The following is a 25178-nucleotide window of genomic DNA, read 5'->3' on the forward strand; positions in this document are numbered from 1 at the left end:
AAAGCGAACAAATTCACAAAATTTATGCAGTGGAGGGAAGAAACTAGTCACCCATGAAATTTAAATATAATTTTTTTCTTAAAAATGATATCTACATTTGGTGCTCAATAATACTTTAAATGAATTAACTTTAATAAAAAAAATAATTATAGATGACCACGCAAAAGACTTAAAAGAAAGGGGAGAGAATTTTTATACATTCATGTTCATTTTATGGAACTACTCTTCTTTATTATAAGAGAAATTGTCACATATTTTATTATTTTTTTAAACTATCCCTTATAAACGGATTATATCATTAAATTAAATTAATAAAAAAGTAAAGAATAAGTAGTTAATTACAAAGATGTTTTTAATCTAATTTTAAAATTTCAAACATAATTAAACTGTACAAGTTAGTTAAAATTTACTTTCTAACGTCTAGATATGGAGAGTATATATACACTAATGAGCAATAATTGAAAAAGGTTTTGAATGAAGTGGTGCCCTGTGCACAATGATAACGTCAACAACCGTGCTATTATTGAAGTGATCACTTTACATTTGATTGCTGATTATCTGAATTTTGACCATTTATATTTAAACCGGCTTAATTAATACATTAAAATACAACGACGTGCCAGCTGTATCACTTGCTGATAATTAAAATTTTTATGATCCACCGCATCATTTGACTTAACTATGAACCGTTGTACCTGAAAATATGTAAAAAGCATAAAGAAAAGGCAAAAATAGTGTCAAGTATCATGGAGTTGTTAGAGTTGTTAGAGTTGGAAAGATTTTATTGGTAAGTGGAATGGGTACACAAGTGATGAACCTGAAAACACAACTCAGTTTTGAGCAGTTCCTCTAGCACCAAGTACAATATGTGATCTACATTCCTCTGTACAATCCTCTAACGTTGAGCACTAACCAACCATAAAGAGAGTAGGGAACGAGGTGAAGGATTCTCGTGCATACAAAAATTAGGAACAGTGAGCTCAACAATGGGAGATGCTGAAAATAGCTTCGTCGACTGCAGCCTTTAGCTTACCCAAACCATCATTGCAATGGAGATTGACCATTGCTGATGAAGTTTAAGTGATCCATATAATAGCAACCAGGTGTACTCTTACGCCTTGTGAATTGTGCGGGGAGAAGCTCCGTGCAAAAGTCTGACAAATCCTAAGAAACTAAGCTTCCCATCGGAATGTCTTATCCAATCTTGTAGGACCACATGAACAGGTACTGACGGGCTAAGCCCAAGTTCCTGGAATAATACATGAAACTCCAAAAGCTCAGTGACAGAGAATGTAAGGAGTCGAGGACACTAAATCTAAAAGAAGTTCAGTGAGTTCACATTAACTGGTTCAGATGGTTCGGATAAATATGTACGTATTCATTGGCAAGCTATAGTCAAATAGGTATGTGCATAAAATGATTACCGAGGCAAGTTCTTCAATCATAATTGGCCGATTTCCATCCTTTTCAAACAGCTCATAGGCACGCCTTGCATGTTGCTCCCAGGTCTCCATTCCCTCTAGTTGGTGCACACTTATAGCAGCAGACAGAATTCCTCAAAATCTAATTTCCTATATTGGATAGAACTAACCTGCAACACGCATTGTGATGAATTTATACTCCAGGGAAGCAAGCAAGGTCGCAAGAAAATGCACCAAGTAGGTATGATCTCTCACATGCTTACCATGTTCACGTAATCTAAGACCCGGGAATCCTTTGTGGCCTCAGTGGAGCTCCTTGAAACAGCCTGCTAACAAACATGTCAATGGCTTGAAAAGTATTGGTGAAAATACAATAATTTTGGACTTGTGCTGACCGTCTTAAAGTTGTGCATGGAGATAAATCCACTTTTGTTAGGCCCTAACTGAGTAAATTGTTCCGTTAGATATGCTAGCTGAGATACTGTTAGCGTCTTAGCGAGAGCCTGTCAATATGAAAAGGCTTTAATAATCAACGCATATCCATGGCTTCAATAGAAGATACTAAAGGTTACAAAGAGATATTCAGACTCAATATTGAGATATAAATAGGAAAATATTAAGCAAACTTCTAGCTGAGATAATAATAGTATGATGATATATAATCAGACACCAAAGGATAATCCATACCCCTAATGCTGATTTGCGTAAAGAAGATGAGGGTATGTAAGCTCTAACGAGTCTGAGGATTATCATATCGAAAGGTATCTTCAAGTCATCATGATGATTAGCCAGCCAAGGATGACCTGAGCACAAAATAAGGCAATACAAGTCCATAAAAGAAGAAAGTTAATATAACATTTATGCCACACATGGGAAAGGAGATGCAAGACATACAGAGAGCCTGAGCTGCAGTTAATCTTTTACGATAATCCTTATTCAACAGCCTCTTCACGAAATCTATAGCATCAGCTGATAAAGAAGGCCAAGGAGCATCATCAAAACTTGGATCTGTCTTCAGGACAGCGCGAAATATTCCAGATTCTGTCCGAGCCCAAAAGGGTCTGCTTCCACATAAAAGAATATAAGCAATTACACCAATGCTCCACATGTCAGCTTCTGTCCCATATGACCTATGCAAAACTTCAGGAGCTACATAATATGCACTCCCTACAATATCATTCAACCTCTCATCTGCAAGAATTTTACATGTTAGCCCTGACTGTTGTACTTTCTGCTAAAAATTTAGAGAATATGCACGGAGTATACAACAGGCCGAACCTGGCTTCACGTAGTCAGACAGTCCAAAATCAATTGCCTTCAATGTGGAGTTTTCATCCTTAGAAGTAAAAAGAAAATTCTGAAGCAGGAAAACGATCATCTATGTTAGGAAACCAGTAGAGTACCACAAAAATTTAACTTGGAATCTTTTACTGTAATTTTTCATTGCAGTTTAATTTTTTTTTTCCCTTAATGCCTTCTAGAATAATTTTAAAATTTATTTTTAAGTATAAATATTCACAATTTAGGGTTCTAAACTAGAATTTTCCTTTTTTAAATAATAGATAATCAATGAACAAGCACGGATATAATAAAACCTGTCATTAATGATCTAAGGAAGCCCTAGGTCCAAAAAAAGAAACACAGTTAATATTGTCTAGCAGAGTGTTTGCACCAAAAATGTAATTTTAACAGAGTAACAAGCTTCATGAGTTAATCACCTCTGGCTTGAGATCACGATGAATCACGCCCTGCAGATGACAGAAGGCCACCACACTTAAAATCTGAATCATGACAACCTTGGCATCCTCTTCCGAGTACTTCCCGCCCCTATAAGTTACAATTGACTTTGTGCTGATTAGAATGTCATTAATTATAGCAATGGTACCAAAATGAAACTAGAATGTCCTCCTCTACTTTTCTTTTCTCTTTTTTAGTTTGAAAAAATGGAAACAGGAGAACATCTCACCTGGAAAGAATCCTATCTAGCAGCTCACCTCCTTTGCACAACCTGAGTTGCATAAGTTAATCAATAACTCCGAAAGTTGTAATGGAGATCCATGACAGATTAACAACGGGAATTTTAAATATATATATTTATGTATGTATGTATAAGAATAACAATTAGAAACTTCAACTTACTCCATAACTATATAAACATTTTCATCGTCTTCATAGGCTTCATAGAACTGCACTAGGTTCTCGTGTCCTGCAAGAACCCGCAATATCCTGACTTCTCTCCGTACATCCTCTATAGCAATGGCTGTTGTCATCTGGCAATTTATCATCCAACGTCAGAACAAAATAGTACTCCAATGGTCTTAATAAACAATAATCAATAGCCTAAAGGCACCACAGATCACCATGATTCCTGTACTCAAGCATGCGATTTGAGAATATAAATAGGCCCTTCGAAGATGGAAGGTACTTCGATAAAGGGGGAAAGGCTATATTTCAGAGTTCACTTGAGCAAAGTAAAAGTTAAACCTGATTCTCTATATCGAATAAAAAGCATACAAGCCTCGCGAAGTGTATTTGATTACGTGATGACGTATGTTCCAGAAAAAACCGTGCCCACAAAGGGTATTTTCAGATCATGACAGAAGCAAATCATGAATGCAATGATTGTTAGGATGAGGAACCAAATTTTTGATCTCTGTGTTTTATCTTATACTATTCCCACTGCATAAATTCACAACAATATAAATACAGAAGGGAAGGTAGAAATTAGAAGGCTCTCAAGACCTTGGATTTTGGAATGACTTTGACGGCCACATCTTGCCCCTTCAAGCTGCCTTTCTTTCCCTTGGCGGAGCAAGTATACCCAAAGTGCCCACGACCCACCTCTTCTCCAAGTTCATAATGAGCTGCGAACTGCTTCGAAAACCCGAAGTTCTTATCCAACCCAATCTCGCATTCGCCTCCTTCGGGGATGGAGGCCTCGTTTGGCTTCACAGAACCATGCCGGCGAGCGAGCAATGCCCGAATGTGCTTCGCCGGCGAAGGAGGAGGAAATGGGCGTTTGAAAATGCGCAAGGGAGTTGAGCTCACACTTGAATTTGCTGGTGAGTTCTTGAACAGACTTGGCAAGGGACTTGGGCTGTAAAAGGGGAAGTTTGAGGATTTGGGGGTTTGAATTTTTGGAAGCCCGTCCTTGTCATCGGGATATAATGGGTTTTCTCCATGAGTTTGTGAGATTTCAATAGGTTTTCCATGACAGAGTCCCATGAAGTCAGAAACCCAATAACAGAGCACACTGGAATCCACAAAATAATCAAGTGCAGAAGCTCTAAATATACAAGAGGATAAAGAGAAACTGAATTGAGAGATTTGAAGCAGCAAGAAGTTCAGAAAAGGGAAGTCATACTGGAATGGAGAGAGAAAAGGATTTCGTTGGGTGGAAACTTTAAGGGGACTGAATTCCTTTTGGTTGATCAAGGATGACCATACATGCAGCACAGTATTTCCTTGAACTAAAATCAGGGGAATTTATTGGAATGGAAAATCTGAGCGGGAGAAGTAATCCTGTAAACTGTTGACGAAAGGAACTATGCTTTTATGACTAAGCAAAGAAAGCTCGAGAGGGGAACTTAGTGAAAATTAGCCTATGAAAGAAGCAATCTGTAGTTAGAACAACAAAGGAAATGATGGTAGAACCAAAGCAAGAAGAAAACTAAGTAAATATTTTCCGATATAAAGGAGGAATGTGGGGAAGGGGGAAAGATGAGGAAAGTGAGGAGGCAAAGATGCTTAGCAGGAGCTGCAAGAAAAAGAAAAGGAGAGAAAACCCAAGCCTTCTTTTTGCATGGTTTTTCAAATTTTTTTATTTAAAAAAAATTCCTCTTCCATGGAATGGTTTGCAGAGACATGTATCACTTTATTAGTGGTGATATCCTTTCTTCTCTACTAATAATAAAGGTGAGTGGGGCATAGTTTGGATCCTTCCAGCCTGTCCTCATTGATCTCAGAAAAACAAGGATATATCCATTTCATATAAGACCAAGAACAACGTTATTTAGGAGTTCTAAATACAACTTCTGGCACTGTATCCATATTCAAGCTTTGACCTCCTTTTGTTGGTCTCTCAAAGGCTGTCCTTTTCTGCTATTATTTTCTGTGTCTTCCTTAGAGAATCTGTCTTGCCCACAAGTAACTTGGAACCATTTCACCTTGAGGTGAATGTAAGTAAACATGCGAGATCTGTGCACACATAGAATTTCTTCTCCAAATAATTAAAAAATCGTGAGCCATTTCCTTTATTCAGATTTGAGCAGTTCTATTCTGCAGACCAGACAGCTAACATATAAAGAAAGAGTTGGAGTGGAATGTAATAATAAAAGCATGATGATTATATTTTTAAGGAAAACCCATTCTGCAAGAATGTCTGCCGGCACGCAACTAAAATGAGTTACTTAGTCATCATTTGTAAACCAAACAACCCAAGTCCTCAGATTCAACCTACATCTTGTTAAGGAGAGATTAATTTTGATAAATAGTCTATCTGTGGACTCCCCTTAACATGTGCCACATGTGTCCTTTAGTTTGGTTTTGATTTAAAATCAGGTTTTGCTCCAAAGTTGGTGCTGCAACTTTTAAGCTCCACTATAAAGACCAGGGAAGGAGATCTAAGTTGACAAGAGAATAAAGGAGAAAAAGAGAAAAAATTTACAATCATAAAGGCTTTAAAGATCCATTCCCTTTGACTAGCATTATTGAGTATCACTTTATTCTTACAAGCTCTAATTCGCTACTTGTGGTAGGGGGTTTTCCTTTCCCCACAATCTAGGGTGTGTTTGTTAGGTATAACTTATTATAAAAAATTTGATTAATATAATTAATTTTGAATATAATTAACTGCGTCATAAGGCATATAATTAATTTTAATCAAAATTAAAAAGTAAAATTGAAAAGCAAAATTGACAATCAAATGAAACATGATTTTATGAAAATATAACTAAACATTTACATTACATGTTAAAATTAATTATGAATTTAAAATTATTGTTTTCAAAAATATTCAAACACTCATTATGCATGCCAAAATTATGATTTTTTAAAAAAATATCCAAATACCTCCATACATATCCAAATTAATTATAAATTCAAGACTATGATTATCTCATAAGTTATTATTACTTGCTTCTCAATTCATATTTTCAATTATACTTTTTTAAAAATTTATTCAAAAATTATATAAATTATTTTACAAAGCATATTTTTTGGTTTATAATTGATTTTAACATGTATACAAGTGTTTGGATATTTTTAAGAAAACCACAATTTTAGCCTTTTAGGTTCATAATTAATTTTAATATGTATAATGGGTGTTTTGATATTTTTAGAAAAACATAATTTTAAATTCATAATTAATTTTTGGTGCATAATAGAGATATTTAAATATATTTTCAAAAAATCATAATTTCGACATCAAAAATTGATTCAAAATGTTATCCAAACATGCACCTTATATGGCTACACTTGTAGAGTATGCCACATATCATAATACTATAGCATGCCCAAGCAATCGTTCATCTACAAAGATTTGGGCATAACTATATTCAACCAACCCTGTCCAACAAACCAGCGTAATGAAGATGTCAATCATATGGTAGCTTAACGAAAGTTTCAAAAATATAAAGATGATAACTTTTAGAGCAACAATTCAAGAATCATATACCCTTTCTTTTTAGCTAGATCACGCCTACGAATCACAACCAAAGCTTTTATGACATTTAAATTGGATGTTGGCCATTTCTTGGAACCACAGACACACATATATATAAAAAAAGGCAGTTTATTTATGCCTATAAAGTTTTGGATGAGGGTATATATTCCACAAGCACAAAGGCTTTTAACCTCTTCCTCTTCTTTATTCCTCACCTTTCACTAAAATTCAAAGCACCAAACTTTAATTCTGATTTTGAACTATTTGTAATATTCATATATTTGGTCGATTTGAAAACAAGGAGACTAAAAGGTTAAAAAAAGAAAGGAACGGCCTCAAAACCCAGGAAAGCTAAGCTTTAGAGCCTTGGGGCTCCAGTGATGTTACAGAATATATGCACTAGGTTAGTATAGGCATAGATGGCTACGGCCTATAACATGAATATAAGTACTAAATTATATATGTAACCGTATGATGAGGTACATTGGCGATTCCATATATTTGACCATATATGAAATGATTAAGTCAGGTTGGCACTTTGTAAGCCACGGTATGATTGCTGTTAATTTATTATATAAGCACAAGCTGGTGCATTCCCTCTGTGACTTGAAATAGAGACAAAAATATTTTATATTACCAACTAGAAATGTGCATATTGAATCATTTTCCTAACTGCCATAACACCTTTTTTAGATGATTAAGAATCAAGAAAAATGATTACTGATCTTCATTCTGTCAGATAAACATACTATCTATTTTCTATTTTCAAAATCTGCGGAGTGCATCTCAATAACGAGAACCAGTGTGTGTGTTTGCGGGATGGTTTAATCTTCCGTGATGATTCAGGAGTTGCAAAATCCCAAGCTGGTCAGCTTTGACTTTCTCCTTTTGCCACGTGAACACTTATATGCTGTTAATTGAAGATTTTCAGGGAAATGCAAGTGATAGGAAAAACAACCAGGAATTGGCAAACGTGTGGAGTTTATGTATTAATCTCCTTCCCATTATGAACTGAGACTGGAGAGTCAGGACTGGCCCCGCACAACAGAGTGGTTGGGGCTCTGCGAAGCAAAGAGAGGTGGGGAAGCAAGAACATAGATTTCTCTCAGTTTTCTCTCTCTGGTTCTGAAATCCCTGTTTGACCCTCTTATGAAGACACAAGACAATCAAAGGCGGGCCAGTGGGGTGAACTGTCTTGAACCTATGACCGCAGACTCACACTAATCTTAAAGAAAAGAGAATTGCGTGCCACGAATAAAATCTAGGAAAAGAGCAGTTATTGTGGCCTTGGATGGTTCCGAGTGGACAGTGGCAAAACTCTTGAAAGAAATATATTCTGTGAGCGTGAGAATATAATTTAGATTTGGGACGTGGGAGGGAGGGGGCGCGAGATAGAGAAGAAAGGTAAAAGAAGGACTCCAATAGTGATACTTTTTGATGTCACAGTGGACTTGAAAGAAATTCTTATTCTTTGATACCCTGATCCTGCATGCCAGGCCGCTCTCCGTCCTTTATTTTTATTTCTTTCTTTTAAATTTACATAGAGCTGGTATGGATAAAAATGGGAGGAATAGAATAAAAGTAGGTACATTTTGTTCTCAGGAGCACCAAATACATAAAAATAAACAACAATAATGCTAGTGAACATGGAAGAACATGGGGCACAGATGTGTCCAATAGACGCGGAATGAAAAAAAAAATCCCGGAAGAAGAAAACCACATCTCCATTGTCAAACCATTTTGGTCAAATGTTTGTTAAGAACCCCGCTTTCATTGTTCAGAATCCAAAGGCCCCTGCCTGAGCGCTAATCACGACATATCTAGCTGATTCTGAATTATATGATACCATGATCTCTCTCTCTCTCTCTCTCTCTCTCTCTCTGTCTTTCAAAGTTGACAAGAAAGAGTAAGGTGTAATTAATTGGTGGGGGTGAAGATTTTTCATGAGAAGTTGTTGGGAGAAGGACAAAGGGGGAGGAGGAGGTGGGACAATGCCTCGGGGAATGTTATTAAGGAGGGGCACATCCATGTAATGGTGAATTAATTAATGAGTAATAATGGTGTTATATATATAAGTTGGCTAGCAAACTGTGGGAAAGGGGCCTGGAAAGTTGGACACTAGTTTGGCTTGTTTTCTTGTGCCTGGGTTGGGGAAGGCTGTAATAATGCCTAGAGAAGTGCGTATGCATGAACGGTGATTGGTTAATCTACTTGAAGAGTGAATTCTGTAGAAAGATAGCGCATGTTCATGAGATTTGGATATGGAAACTAGAGCATTTGATTGGATTAGCTTATTCTGGGGCTACAGTGAACAGTAATGTGGTGGTAATAGCTTGAGAAGCGTCGAGAGGGAAGAGCAGGGAGGAGGCCCCGCAAGATGTGGATCATAATATAATAGGAGTAGGTGACCCACCATGGAAATAGGAGAGATTTCTTTCTTTTTTCTTTTTTTTTTTTAAGATTGGAATCGAAATTGGAATTGCTTTGACCAGAGCTCGGAGAGAGAGAGGGGGGGAAGAAAGGGACGGTCATTTGGGAAGGTATTCATCATTGAGCACTTGTCGCGTTAATCCACTTGCTTAGGGAACGCAACACTGTTTTTGCGTCCTCCCATTTCCCTCCATTTTGACTCTAACTCGTCTCTCTTCATGTAAACTTTAGTACACGTTAAAATATTTTGATCCGGAGAAGTATAATATAAGATACTATAAAGTTGTCTGTAATTTAAACAACAGTGGATAAGATTAAGACAATAATTTAGTGGGAGGAAAAAACGCGGAAGCCTTTGTCAAGAAAGGGTAGAGGAATATATCTGCCAAATTTGGTTATTTAAACTGTGTCCGATCTTTATATAATCCACTTTTTACGTAGAAAGGTGGACTATTAATTTTTCTTTTAACTTTATTCTTTTGTGATTTTTTTATGAATAGAGAGAGATGTTGCATTTGAAAGAGAAACTGTTTTTAAAGGTCAATGATAGAGCTGGAATTTGTTTCTTTTTAAACAATATTAATAATTTAATTGTCTCCTTAAATTTAATAAAATAATTAGAAATATAACTTGTATAGAAGATGAGAGAATAACCCTTGGTTCAAATTTCTATTGAGGATGGGAGATTTTGTGGCCGTTTCCAACGTGGATGTTGATTTTTATTATGTAGTGGCAACCCGAAGGGAAAGCCCAATCCAAGACAAAACAAATGGGCCCGCTCTGATTTCTACATTTAGACTCCACGCCCGGATATTGCATGCCACCATTCATTGTTTACGAAATTTGACTAGTCCGACAAAACATACCACACGACCATGTTTCTCGAGAACGATTGAATTCTTTTGAGTCGATTTACACTTCATTTTCCACCCGTCCCTCTCTCCAATTATCATCTCCACACATGCATATAATTGCAGGATCAAGCCTTCTTGGGATAAAAGTTGAGCCCGCCGTGTGAAGGATCTATGGGTCGGTAAATAGTCATGTTTGTCAAAGCATCGAACTGTGGATGCTTCTGATGTCTCGCAAGAAATTGAGATCCTTAAAGATTGCTAATTTGCTCACAAGAAAAGAAAGAGATAATTTTACACGATGTGTTTTTAAAAAAATCATGTAGAAGTTAGGTACAGGGGAAACATAATATCTTTTCAAGGAAAACTTTATAATTTTTACATGTTTCAATGCAAGTCATTATACATTTTTTTTCGTATCATTATAGGTCCTTCTTGTTTTTTTTATCTATTATCTTAGTCCCTTTATTTTTAAATACAACAAAATGGATGGCAATGTGACACTAACGGCGATAAATAAACTCACATGTCACAAACAATGTTGATGAGGATGTTAAAGTGTTGAAATCTAAGCAATTGATTTCATTCACCAAACTTGCACAATCTCTCATGTCTTTGAGATTTTAAAACTTTAGTGTCCCCATTAGCATCAACAGTGACAAGTTAACGTATTTAACATCATTAGTGCGCGCAACTTTATTATCTCTCTAAGTATATTTAAAAGTATAAGAACTGATAAAGTTGCAAATAGGAAAAATTAGAGGAACCTGGAACAGGAAAAAAAAATGTAGGGACCAAAACACGATGAGGTCACAGGGGTCAATAAAAATACGGGGTACTTTTTTTTTTTAGGGAAACAATGGAAAAGCAGATCAGATAAAAAAAACGAGTAAATGAGCAACCCATGTCCAAATCCTGAAAAGCCCATTCCAAATCGAAACAAAGTTTAACAGACAATAACAAGGACTCCATTAAGGCCCAACTGAACACCTCGTCCGCGCAAAAACCGAACGTCTGAACTGGACGGATTTTGATTATCCAAAAGAGAGAGCTGCACAATGCACGCGCAAAACATGGGATATCATATTTCAATGAATTGCGTTAATCCAGATTTGCTTGCTAAATACATTTTCTTGTCAGATTAAAAAAAAATATCTTGACTCCACGAGTCACCTGCCTTTTCCGCACGCACGCAGTAGGGAAAGAAAAATTAATTTTAAATATGACATCAAATTATCGATCGAATTACGATTTTAATCATGACAAAATATATCTAAAAAAACTTTTTTTTAAAAGATATCCTCACAACTGACAATTATGAGATTAATTTTTTAAAAAATTTAAGAATCATTTAAGGAGTTGTCATCTCTCAAAAAATATTTTTTCATACACATATCCATAAATCAAACCTTAAAATGATGCTTAAAAGGCTCGGACGAGTGCTATTTGTGTCACACTCACTTGGTAAATTGTTATAGTTTTCAAAATAGCACATTTCAGCCAAAAAACAATGCAATCAATTAAATAAGAGTAACATTTTTTATTTGTTTAAGCATCCGAAAATTCTAAACCTACCCCATTTCCACTTGAGGAAGTATCGTGGACCCAATTAATCTACGTTGACAATAACGCAGGATAAAAAAAGGTGCATGACAAAACAGTCTACCACTAAGAAAAAATTAACAACAGTGTGTCTTCCAATACTCGATCTCAAACCATTTTGTTGATACAATCTCTATCAATGAAACAAAGTGCTTTAGCGTACTTTAGTCATAATTAAAAATGTTATCTTCTCTGAAATTTAAAACTGTTGGATGAGGCCTGGAGCGGTAGAAGGCTCGACTGCAGTTGTTAACATGGGCGATTTACCTTGAAATCTCCACATCGACGTAAATTTATAAATGATATCGTTTAACAAATAGAAGAATGCATTGTGCAAAGAAGGTAAGAATGTAAAAATAGTCGGAATTAAACTTCTGCAAGGTGTTTACTTTGAAATAAGCGCAAGGATACGGTCATACGGGGTTAGGTATACAAGATTTGTGAGAGGCGAACACGGTGGAAGGGGCACAATAATGAAACAGCGCCAAGGCGCAGCTATAACTATTTAAGTGCAGGAACTAAGGAAGAATAACTTGACAAGAACTGTGTGTATGTGTCTTGAGCGACCCGCCCGCACTGTGGTGTTTTTGTGCGGTTGAGTTGAGTTGTGTATGTGTAGTGCGTCAAGTGCACCGAAAGAAGGAGGTGAGGGTAAGTAAAAAGGATATATGCATGTTCTGACTAAATACATACCCACCAATAATGCAATGGTGGTGGTGGTTGTTGAAAATCAGCAATGTTATTTCTCATTTTGTCTGAGTCGTCAACAGCATATTGTCCATTCGGAGTTGTGCCTTTTTGGATTACGTGTCAGCATGTGGCAGTGCCCTGTTAAAAAGCACTCGGAAAAAAAAAACAAAGAAAAAAACATATATTTAGGTAAGGCTGTTTGGAATCTAGCTACCCAGACCCACGATTTTTATTCCCATTATATTTCATTCACTCTTAGTTCATGTCTGAATATATATCGAATTTAATCTACAGAGGCTGCATACATACTACTTATGCAAGCGGATATATGAGGAACGTAACAGAAGTGATCATATGATGATTGATTAGTTTCAGATTATATACACGAGGACGAAAAAAGAAGTACCAGTGTGTGTGTGTGTGAGAGAGAGAGAGAGGGAGGGAGAGAGAGAGAGAGAGAGAGAGGAGACAGAGAGACATAGTACTGTGCTAGTATATATGGGGGGAAGAGAGAGTTAAAATAGCGGGGTGTAATGATTGCAGAGATGAGAAAAGGGAGTGGGGTTTGGAGATTCAGTAAAGCACGCCGGGGGGAGGGGGGAGAGAGAGAATAAATGGCAGTGGGGGCAAAAAAGGAGAATGAAAAGAAGAGCACGTCTCCGGCAAAACAAGCCATGCACATTACACTTTGTCTTCTCTTTTACCCACTCATTGTTGGCTTCGTCTCCATTTGGAATTCTGTGGATCTATTTCTATACTTGAATTCTATAATAATATCTGGACCACCCGCATACTTCTTTCACGCTCCACCTCCATTATACTAGTGCTTTTTTATTATAATCTTTGTGCCTGCCTGTATATTATATGTGTGTTGAATATATGTGTAATGTATTACCACTAGTTGTGCAGGTGACTTTTTTGTCAGCCTCTCCTTTGTGCACGCTTCTCTCTCTCCTCTGTTCCCTTTCTTCATCCTTCTCTCTATTTAATTCCTCAATGTATATCTCTCTCCGTGCTTGCATTTCCCTTGCGTCCAAATGACGTCTCATTTTTGTAGCCCCTGCACGAAAAGAATTTAGAACTTGATTATATTTCATCACATATATAGACTCATGACCTCCTTTTCCTGTCAAGTGTCGCATTGTATTTTAATTTGTTTGTTTATGCATGTTCCTCTTCTTGATAACACAACATCATCTTCCACACAATTTATTCATGACCACCACATATGTAGTTGCTTTGTTTTTTAGAAATAACCTAGGATCCAGAAGTAAGGTATATGGTTAAAAGGGGGAAGAAAGAGATCACTTGATCAGTAACGTAGTGTCTGTTTTTTTTTTTTTTTTTGCCCCTGAAAAAAGTGGGGAAATGGATGGATCCTTTGCGGGACAAAGATATAATCATCGACGAACAGAGTTTGTTGTATAAAGGAAGACCTAAATGGTGTGTGTCAACATTTAGCACAGTAAGATAGCGTTTCGTTGTGGGTTAATATGTAACTCCCGACAGTTAATATTATTAAACGAGTGATTGGAATCCAAGGTTGATATTGGGTGTTAGAATGTCACGTCATAGGATGAATCGTACAACATGGCTGGAACATCGCCCAGTTCTGAGTGTTGACCAGCACAGTGAAAAAATTAAAAGTCCGGTGGATTATGATTTCCTCCTCCCAAATTAATGATGAACTATATTCCCATTAATCCATCTTGTCGCTGTCGGTTATCATGTTAATTAATATATTCAATTAAAAGTTTATACAAATCAAAGTTTTAAAATTTACATCATTTCTGCTCACTCAAACGTCAAGCAGTGAATCGATCAAAGACATATATGCACCCACATGAATTACGTTTAGGGGCAGAGACTCGACATTCCTCGCTTTGAGTGATTCTCATGTCCCCCCCCCCCCCTTCCCCTTTCTTATGATTTAATTTCCGCAAATAAATTCACATTTCAACTTCACATTTTCAAACCCCTCCCCTGTTCACCCTGGTCCTTCCATGACTGCAAGGTATTATTGACTGACCTTTTTGTTTTTTTTAAAAATAGCAATATAATAGTCAAGTTTTAATAGCACCAGGTGTACTGCGTAGTTTATTTGAACTCTATTCTTTTTTTTAATCTATTTCTAGATATATTATATAAAAATTGATTAATTAAGGCTGTATAATATATGCGTGATTCACTGATTGCTACACCCACATTAGCTTCACAAATGATCCCGCGATCTACATGGAAATTGAAAATCATGGTAGAACTAGAAACTGATATATCGTAATCTCCATTCGTCTATTGGAACGAAGGACGTGACGACAGGTGTTTGTTGATTTGAATATTACTTTTGAATGAAAGATCGGCTGGCGTTGAATGAAAATGACATAACATATAACGCAATATTTTTTAAAGTTTACTGTTTTGTTTTTTTAAAAATAAATCTATAAAGTGCCATTATTAGATTTCATTGATATGAATAATTTTATCTCAAATTGTTTCATAATTTATGATAGGAGGAGTAATTGATTTCATCTCGAGGGTATAGGATAACAAGCAACAACTCTAAGCACATGCAAAAGAATATACACAGACACGCATTAGAAAAGAAACCAAAACACGATAAAAAGAGCTGGTCGTTCCTTGATCCTCATCCTGATCACCTGCTCGATATAATCATAATCTTCTGTGCCGTACGATATACCCGCCTCTTGTTATCTCCTACAACGAGAAAACAAAGACCAATGCAACGTTAATTCCAGTTTTACATACTTTCTAGCAGCACAACACCACCGATGAATACATGTCTCTTGACAGATTTCTTTTTTATAAATTCATGCTGTCTGTTTTTTTAATTGTCTCCTCTTTCCAATTTCAGTGTAATTTTACAAATTATACTGTCAAAATCAACTTTATTTATATTCAATATTATAATATTTTAATTGAATGTTAAATGTAATTATTCAATAATAATCCAACGGTGGTACGTTCTTGATTAAAAGAGAAAAAAGAAAAAGAAAAGCCATCATTTCTGTGTAGAACTTTAACATGTCATTTGATGCTCGTCACAGTCAACGACGCTGCTCGTGTTTCAGCTTTATGCCTTGTTTATTTAAAACGGAATTTTGTGTGCGTGTGTTTAATGCCATTTAGTTACTCAGGACATTCAAATCTCATCTTTTAATAAAATAATTAATTATTTTTAAATTAATATTATCTTTTCACATTTACATTTATTTAATAAAATATTTCAATTTAAAATAAATATAAAATAATTTATTTATTAAAATATTTAAAAAAATACAATAATTATATTTTAAAATATTAAAAAAAATTATATTTTTTTATCATCCAATATAAAGGGAGTAATTAATTCAGACAGTTAAGTATTTTTATTAAAAGATAATATCATTAATAAATAGATGACAATTAGATCGTTTTTATTAATCTCGTATTTATTGTAAATTCTCGTTACAAGAAGTTTAGAAATTAACCAAGAAAAGAGTTCTTTGAACTGAAAATTATCGATTGCTTATGAGCATGGATTATTTCATACCAATCAACTTCAAATGAATAGTCAGAATAAATAATATATATTTCTTTAATTTCATTCTGTCTCAGAAGAAAATCTCTCATCGATAATCTGAATCTTGTTGAGACGGCGTTTGCATTACACAGCAACTATTTTCTCGGCGCAGCGAGCAAAAATATCTACTTTCAAGGGATTATTTTCTTTTTCAAATCTTTCAGTTTTTCCCCTCCTCATTACTCGCAAATATATAGAGGATTGATGTATTGACTGCATGAGTAAGTTTAATTGCTCGCCCTCACCAAATATATCTGCTTTATATGTGCATTTGTATTTGTTTGGGTGTTTATTATTTAAAAAAATGATAATAAAATTTCTCTAATTATATAAATGATAAATTTATCTCTCTGCTATAATCTCACTAAAGCTCTTAGTAATTTTCGTGTCAATAAATTTTAAATTGAAATGATTATTTTATTTTTATTGACAAGTTGTTATTTCTTATTTAATTATTATAATTTTTTGAATAAAAATTATTATTTTTTGAATAAAAATTATGAATAAATTTTGTTATTTGAAAAAATTATTTTTTAATAATTAAAATTACATTTGACAGATTATGATTTAAAAATAAAAGTTATTGTTCTTTAAGCAAAAGTTATAATTGATGTTTTTTTTTTCAATAACAAAAATTACATTTAATAAGTTATGATTTTTTATTTAATTCTTACGATTCATAAAATTAAAGTTGTGATTGAAACTTGTTATTTTTAATAAAAATAAAATAATTTTTTTATTTTATTGACATGAAAGTTTTTAAAAGTTTTAATAAAATTATAACATATTAAAGAATCAAATTATTATTTATATAATTAAAAAAATTATTATCATTTTACCTTATTACTTTCGCTGCACAATCCACACAAAAGCTTGGGGTGGGAACTATAAAAAGGTGGAGACTTGCGATAAAGCAGGAAAAAAGAAAATAAAATAGCAGAGATCTATTCTGATTCTCGGGAGGCTCTACTGCTCTAGACATCTCATCTCACAGCTGGAACTCGTTCCTTTTTTATTCTACCATGAAGCTAGATTTGGGAACACATTCTTCCAGTCATGGGGCCAAGTCCTAGTGTCCCAGTTACAATCCCCCCTTTGTGATTTCGCTGTCACACTAACATAAGTCTGCAACCAAAACGTAAAACCTCAGTATCCCATTGGCCCGACCTACCACAATCCAAACCAAACAGAACCATTCCACACTTCCCGATCCCATGCTTTCTTTAGAATCAGTGTATATATACGTTCAGTTTAAGACCCACCCCACCCCAGTACTCATTACTCAGGTTCAAATAATAAATACTGCGTATGAAAATGAGAGAGAAACGAATATGCCATTTTCTATAGCTTGGAAACTCACAGAAGCATTGCTTTTACAGATACTACAGACCCCTCCCTTCGTTGTCACCAGTTTCACATCACCCACAGTACACTACAATATAATGTCCCTTTCTTCTTCATCTATGAGTCAGATTCTCCTCCCCTCCGGTTTTTCCTACTTACATGCAACATTCAGTTCACATGCAAAGATTCCCAACACCACTTATATAAACCCTAATCACAGCTCTCCAGCCTATCACATAATTATCTCAATTATATATCTTGCTTTTCTCTAAACAAACGACCTGACAACTAAAATAGTAAAACCCCACAAATTAACTCACGACGAGTTAACTACCATCCCGATAATACCAGTGCTAAGAAAATTTAAAACGACTAGGCCTGCAGGTTAATGAACTCTCTCTATTTACTCAGACAATCAATTTGCGGTCCAGTACACGACGCCGTTTGGATCTTTCGCTTGAATTGGAGCGTTCAAGCAATGATTTCAATGCGTTCTGGAGGAAGTGGATGGATTCGATACTGTGGTCATCATCGGCGGCCACAATAAGAACGTTGCGGGTTCTTCCTCCCAGTGTTGCCATTTCTGCCTTGAGGGTTTTTAGATGCAGCGACTTTAGGATTTCGATGAGATCAGGTATGAGGTCGGAGCGATCTTCGCAGCATAGGGAGGCTTTGAATATGAGCCTGCCGTCTCCGGCGTAGTCGCCGCTGGTAGACAGGACGGTGATTTCGTCTGTCTCTGAAGGAATGGTTTCGAGTTCGGTGATCTGTGAAGTTTGCTGTTTCAGCTCTCTCACTCGCTGGACAACCTTGGCTAGAAGCGAGGCCTTGTCAGTCTGAGCAACCATACAAATATTTAATTAGATGAGAATTTGGATGAGAATTGAGGCAAATATTAAAAGAAACAGAAATATTCTAGTCTGTGTAAAGCTTTGTGACTTTCTCCCTTATTCACTGTGTTTATGCTTGTGGAAAGAAACTGTGGGAGGTCTCTCTCATCGCGTGCCTTTAATGGATTGGCCCATTAAAGCTTTTGAACATTCAAAAGTACTTCTTTATAGAACACAAAATAATTCAAGGGAAAAAGAAAACAACTCTTTATGATCTTTTGTAAGAGAAGATGCGTAGGAATACAAGCGTTCAAAAGTCCGAGATACGATCAATAGATAGCGATTTTAGAGAATGAGATAACTTTTTTGTCCCTTCTAGTGTAGCAGATAACAGTTCGCTTCCTCTCATTCGCTATTGGCGGAGAAATTCTGAGGGTGAAGAAGATGAAGAGAAGAAAAGAAAAAAGGCTTCCGTTATACGATCTAGAATATAATCATCTGACAATATAATTTAATTAACGATCTTGAATATCCATTATTCAACTCCCAATGGAATACTGATTAACGGTTCATCTCAATTCTAGGGGAGCAAAGTTAATACAGTCAACTCAAAGAAAATGAAGCCGCAGTTGTCAAAAGTAAGCCGTAAGCAGCCTTTGAGACGCAAAATATTCTGTATATGCATGACCTCTCTCTACCTGTTTATTCCTCGCCGACGACGAAAATAAAACGCATACGTGTGCCTATCAGATATTGAAAGAGCAATATCAGGTGTTCATGAGGAGTGAATTGAGAAGAGGGTTTACCTTGGAATTACAGGGAAGAAGGGTGCGAAGCTTATCGAGGTGGGAATTTATCCTCTCTCTCCTGCGCTTCTCAGCCTCCTTGTGATTCTTCAAAGCGGCGAGGGCTCTGTCTTGCTGGGGTGTGTCCGTGATTTCAGAAGAATCCAGGGGATAATAAGAGGAACTGCAGAAACTGTGCATTGTGGAGGCGGCGGCAGGGGGCAGGCCGTACGACGTGGGAGTAAAGAAGGAAGCGCCGTTGCCGGCGAGGAATTGGTAGAGCTCGGAGTTCTCCATCTGCTGCTGCATGCCGATGACGATGAGGATAGCTAGCTATCTAGCTAGCCGTTTTGATCTAATAAGCCTAATTAAACTTCTGTATCTATATTATTCCTTCAGGCCTCCAACCTAAATAATCTCTGGGTTGTGTGTGTGTGTGAAAGAGAGAGAAAGAGGGGCAGAGAGGGAGTTCTTGTGGTGGTGATACTTATGATTGCGCTTTTTGACTGACCCAAGAGTTCCACTTTGGATTGTGGATATTGAAAAATTAAAAGTCTTGGACTTGGAATGCTTGGCTTTCGGTGATTAATTTTGCCTTCGTTTCATTTTTTCGCTTTTTTCTTCTACACTCAATTTATCAAATATTATCTTTGTGGATAAAATTGTTCTTTCCGTTTTATGTATAATAAATCTAATTTATATAGTCATCATATGTGATCCATTAACTTGTCTCTCATCTCTTTCTCTCTTTTTCATTGGCGGACATGTCCAATTGGCTCGCCGCCTCACGCAAAGAAACAAATCAAACTACCTTTCCTTGCTGTTTATTTTTTTAGCTAAAAGTTAAAAAAAGGAAAGTCGGGCCCTTTAGAAATCGAATTAAAATAATTCAAGTTGCACAGCTATAAATAATCGTGGTTAAGACACTCGCATATGCCTTGTCGTCACTTTGATAAACAAATGAATGGTTTAACAACGAACATACAGAATTATATGTGCTTCGACTTTTCGAATATTATGATGGTTTATAGTCGATGCCGTTCTGGACTTCTGGGTGATTTATGTTGGAGGATTCAAAACTTCCACAAATGAATGAACCTGGCCGAATTTGATGTGCGTATAGAGATGCTGTTAAGAAGGATCCTCCAGATCAATGTGGAAGTATCGATGCATGAGTCAGAAAACAGCAACAATATCTCATCAACCAGGATCAAGACAAAACAATGTTGAAAACCTTCAAAACACCACAGGGTACATGCGCCAAAAAAATCAGTCTGAATCTTCTGTATTCACAATACTAACTGCCCGTATGTGATGCCTTAAAAGTTAAGAGAGGTAGAGAAAACAAATTAAAATGATATGAATCTCATCGTATCTCTTGCATCACTTTTTCTCCAGCGCTATGATTAATTATTTGACTGAAGATATATTATTCGTCAAGATGTGCGCCGGAAGAAGGAAATACACTGACATACCATCTGCAGGCAACGAGCTATCTCTCTCACACGCACCTATGAGTTGAAAAACTTACCGCGTACATTCACGGGTATTAATTGCATATACGTGGCTAGAAAACAATGCGATCTTACTTCTATTTTTAAGAATACATTAGCTTTTGGGCATGCGTTTGATGTACTATGGAATATACATGACCCCAACAGACCCAACTGCCAAGTAAGGACGAATGATGTCATTACTTCTCATAATTTGTATTATCACAGTCCAAAATATAAGCACCTCTTAATAATAATTTACGTATCAATAAAATTCTTATTATGATATATGTGTGTATATATATATATATATTGCAGTGTGAATATCGTTGGCAGAAAAAACATGTAGCGTGCCGGTCTCATAGTGGGCTAAACGCGGCCCAAGCCTTGGTGCCCACTGGCCTTTCCTGTTTAGTGAGTTTGGACTGACGTTTGGTGTGATTTTCTCTACGTGCATAGCATGCATTCCAAAACAAAATAAGGAGACACGGACGCGTATCCCGATCCCAGCTTATCCATAGCAATTGGTTTCATGCATTTTCGGCTCATAAAAGATGGTCAGTAAAGGAGATATTTTTGATGTGCAAAACAATGAACGTGGCCGGTGTGCCGTAGAAGCGGAGACCATGAATGCAAAGTGCAGGAGAGAAGAAAGCAACAGCCCAGCAATGAAGTGGAGATAATTAGTTTTATTTAGAGAAAGGCTTATTATGATAATAAAGTAGGGTTAACAAGGAGCAGGATACTGGCAATAACAAGTTACGTGGTTTTGCCTATCGGGCTTACAATAACCCTCACCCCCGAGGTGGATTGTAGAGCAGGTCCAAGCACATCCATACGTTTGATTAGTCGCGCTGCATAGTAGTGCCCCTCCCCCAAGATCTTTAATGCACAGAAATGCATCTTTTCCCGCTCCTTCCACCACTGTTTTCGTTGCACCTATATCCAAACAAGCAAAATATTAACTCCATATGTGCGCACGAGTGCATCAGCTTAGTTGTGTCAGCCTCCTATTGAAGCTTCCCTCTAAGTGAGAAGTCCCAGATTATAATACTGTTAGTGCTTGTGCCTTGCCTTGTTATTATGATTGTTATTTTTAAATTATGGTTAGATTGTACACCGACAGGAATATACCTAGCACTGCAAGTACAAGAATTACCACACCCAGCGCCGACCATTGATTCCTCGTCATCCTCGTACAGCTTCGTCTCTCGCGCTCTATCCTTCCTCTCCTTCCCTTCTATCAGTGCGCGCTTCTGCTTATACTCCAATACTCACTATATATGGAAATTACGTAAATATCATCAAATCGTTGATCATATAATATCAATTAGTGCAATCGTCACTCTTCAATTTTCATTCATGTTGATTGATACCCGTTCCATGCATCTGGAATTAGTTTCGAAAATCGATCCAGTTATATATTCTCGTTCTATATGTAATTGATTGCGTATCAGACTATTACTTTACACGCGACACAAATAGAAATGATACGATTATGTCAAATTTTGTTTAATATTGCTTGCAACAGTTGATTTTCAAGACCAATTTTGTTAGAATTCTACGACGCGTGATCATGCTCCCTCTGTTACGCTCCCTCCATTGCCTAATATGTAAACCAATAAACAAAGAACGAGTCAAAAATATATATATATATATATTGAATGAAATGCAAGGTGTTTTTTTATGGGGCTTTCGTAGATGTAACTCATGCCATATTGTCAAACTAGGCAAACAACCTTATATTTATTATAGAAAAATATAATTTTCTATCCCTATATTTTGCTTGCATTTTGTTATAAATTCCTACATTTTTTTGTTCTAAATTCTTATGCTTCTTTTTATATTTTAGATATCTCTAAAATCCCTACACTTATTCATAAAAGGATCTAAAATATTAAAAAATAAAAGTGTGGAGACCTAGAATACTAAAAAAAGTGCAAAAACTTATAGCAAAATATGAGTAAAATGCAAGGACTTAAAGTTATATTTTTCTTTTATTATAATTATATTTGTTAATAATATATCATTGTATGTCAATAATTAATTCCTCATAAATTTTTAATGTTAAATCTCTTATATATCAATAATAAACTTCTTATGTATCAATGTGAACTGGCTATATTTTTAAATTTTTAAAAATTTGATCCATATTTTTTGGGTACAAGATTCTTTTTGCTCCATGTACCCAGAAGATAGGGAAAATTTTTTTTAAAATTTAAGAGTATGGCCGGTTTACATTAATATATAAAGGATTTATCGTTAAAAATTTTAAAATTTATAAAAATTTATTATTGATATACAACAGTGTATCATTAATTAATATAATAAATTAGCTATAATGCAAAATATAATAAATATTGGGTTGTTTGCTTGGTTTAATTCTATAACACGAGTTATATCTATAAAAGCTCTTTTATTTTTATTTTGCTTATTTTTAATTGAATTTACTGTAGCATGCATATATTCAGCCTCGGAAAATTAGAAAGGATGAAAAAAAGTTCTTGTAACACTAAGAAAATCAAATAATCGTAATGAACGAAATGACCTATAATTTCGGTGCCTCAAAGAAAACATCGACTTCTAAAATTTCTATACAATGTCACTGAATTTTAAAAATAATAAAATAAAGAACAAGATTTATATACTTAGTTTTATATACTTTTGTCTAGTCAAATTATGACATATGAATTTTAATGTGTTAATAATATTGATAACAAAAATTTGTTATGAAACAAATGAAATATAAAAAGAGAAAATTAACTCAATGGTATCAAAAAATACAACTGCCATGAATTATGGATGAAATTTTTTAATATTTTAAAATATGGCCCACTTGTAAAATTAATTAGATGTGTTTTTTCTTTTTTAATTTTAAAATAAATTTATTATTAAAATAGAATATATTTAATTTAACTAATCTTTAATTGATTAAATCTTTCATTTTTTTCATAAAAAATTATATTCTTCATGCTTCCTCCCTGATTTATCATCTTTAAAAAAAAATTTCATCAAATTTTTTGATCTGATTTTTCTGAATTATCATTCATCTCTTTTACAATGCTTTTCTTTATGAAAATTTTTGATCTAATTTGTTTGAATTACCATCTTCATCGTAGCGTTTTCTCTCTCTCTCCCTCTCTGTTTTCCCAGATATTACGGATAGGACATTGGACACTAAAAAGAAAACTCCGTTACTGATATGTGATACTATATCATTGTTATACAATTATATATCAATAATAAATAAATTGGTAAGTTTTCATTGATATAATTTGTATATCAATGACATATAATAGTATATCAATCGTAGACTAACATAATCAGACAATCAAATATAAATTTTTTTATAATTGATATATAATTGTATATCAATAATCTAGTATCACATATTAATAATACAAAAAATACATAATTATTTGTCCAAAATAGATCAAATATAGTCCATAAATTTTTTTAAACTCTTGGCTTATCACGGAGAATCAATCAACTAAATTAATAAAATAAAAAATCATGAATCTATAACTCTATTTTCTTATTAGTGTGCTCCACTCTATTGAGTACCATTGATACATCTCACCTTGCATTTGTCTCTCGCCATCGTAACTATGACTCACTCACGTTGCTTTGCTATTTCGCGTTCGTCTCTCTGGTCTCGAGTTTTGTCTTCTCTCTTGCATTTATCTTTCTTGTTTCAAAGATTTCTTGCATTTTAAATCTCCTAATATTTAAAAAAAAAGATATTAAAAATGACAGTTTTGTAAATTAATTATAATCTAAATATTAAAAAAGTTATTTTTTAAAAAATTTAAGAAAGAATATGCTATTTTTTTTACTTGGTTTTATAACATGGCTATTTATATAAAAGTCTCATGTAAAAAATATATTTTTTTTAATTTAATTGAAAATAAATACTTTAAATATATAAAATTAAGTGTATAATTTTTTTTTTAATAAAATATCCAACCACGTTTGTTCAAGTCCGAATAGTGGGCGCTAAATTGAATTAATAGACCTAGTGCAAACCCATAAATTTTAAGTTGGGCTCTGGACTCCCGCTCTTAATCGTAGGACCGGACAGAACTCATTAAAGAGATAGACGGGAAAACAAAAAATGTACTCACTAGTCCTTATATGTTAAAAAAAAAAAAAATCTGCCTCGTTGTCAATCTGCTCCCAAACATTTAATTTTTACCAAGTCTCTGAAATTTCATAATTATGCATAATTGGTTTTTATGGTTTACAATAAAATCATTTTGCCAGGGCATCACCATCATGTTGCCTTTTTTTTTTTTTGGGCCAAACGAGAGTCCACCATATTGCCTTTCATTAGTGCTGGTAGCTTTTTTATCATCATGCATATTCTCCTCCTGCTCCGGTAAGTTTTTTAATTAAAAAAAAATAAATTGAGTCTCAAAAGTTTATCAGAATCAAAACATATCTTCAAATTTAAAGAGAATTTACAAATATACTTACAAATTATTCATTAA

At 34.9% G+C, this 25178-nt stretch overlaps 1 protein-coding gene and 1 pseudogene across 1 annotated transcript; both read right to left on the reverse strand.

The window, feature by feature from the left end:
• Positions 1-761: 761 nt before the first annotated feature.
• Positions 762-5227, reverse strand: LOC129297039 (CDPK-related kinase 7-like; annotated as a pseudogene).
• Positions 5228-17551: 12324 nt separating this feature from the next.
• On the reverse strand, positions 17552-19682 carry LOC129297040 (transcription factor bHLH106-like). Its single transcript, XM_054935418.1, has 2 exons — positions 19217-19682; positions 17552-18416 (listed from the first exon to the last, which is right to left on the reverse strand). The coding sequence occupies exons 1-2, from the start codon at positions 19502-19504 to the stop codon at positions 17988-17990; spliced, it is 717 nt and encodes a 238-aa protein (XP_054791393.1). The 5' UTR covers positions 19505-19682; the 3' UTR covers positions 17552-17987.
• Positions 19683-25178: the final 5496 nt, after the last annotated feature.

This window comes from Prosopis cineraria, unplaced genomic scaffold (assembly GCF_029017545.1).
Source record: "Prosopis cineraria cultivar Desert tree isolate PC_DT_omini unplaced genomic scaffold, ASM2901754v1 PC423, whole genome shotgun sequence".
Lineage (NCBI taxonomy): Eukaryota > Viridiplantae > Streptophyta > Magnoliopsida > Fabales > Fabaceae > Prosopis > Prosopis cineraria.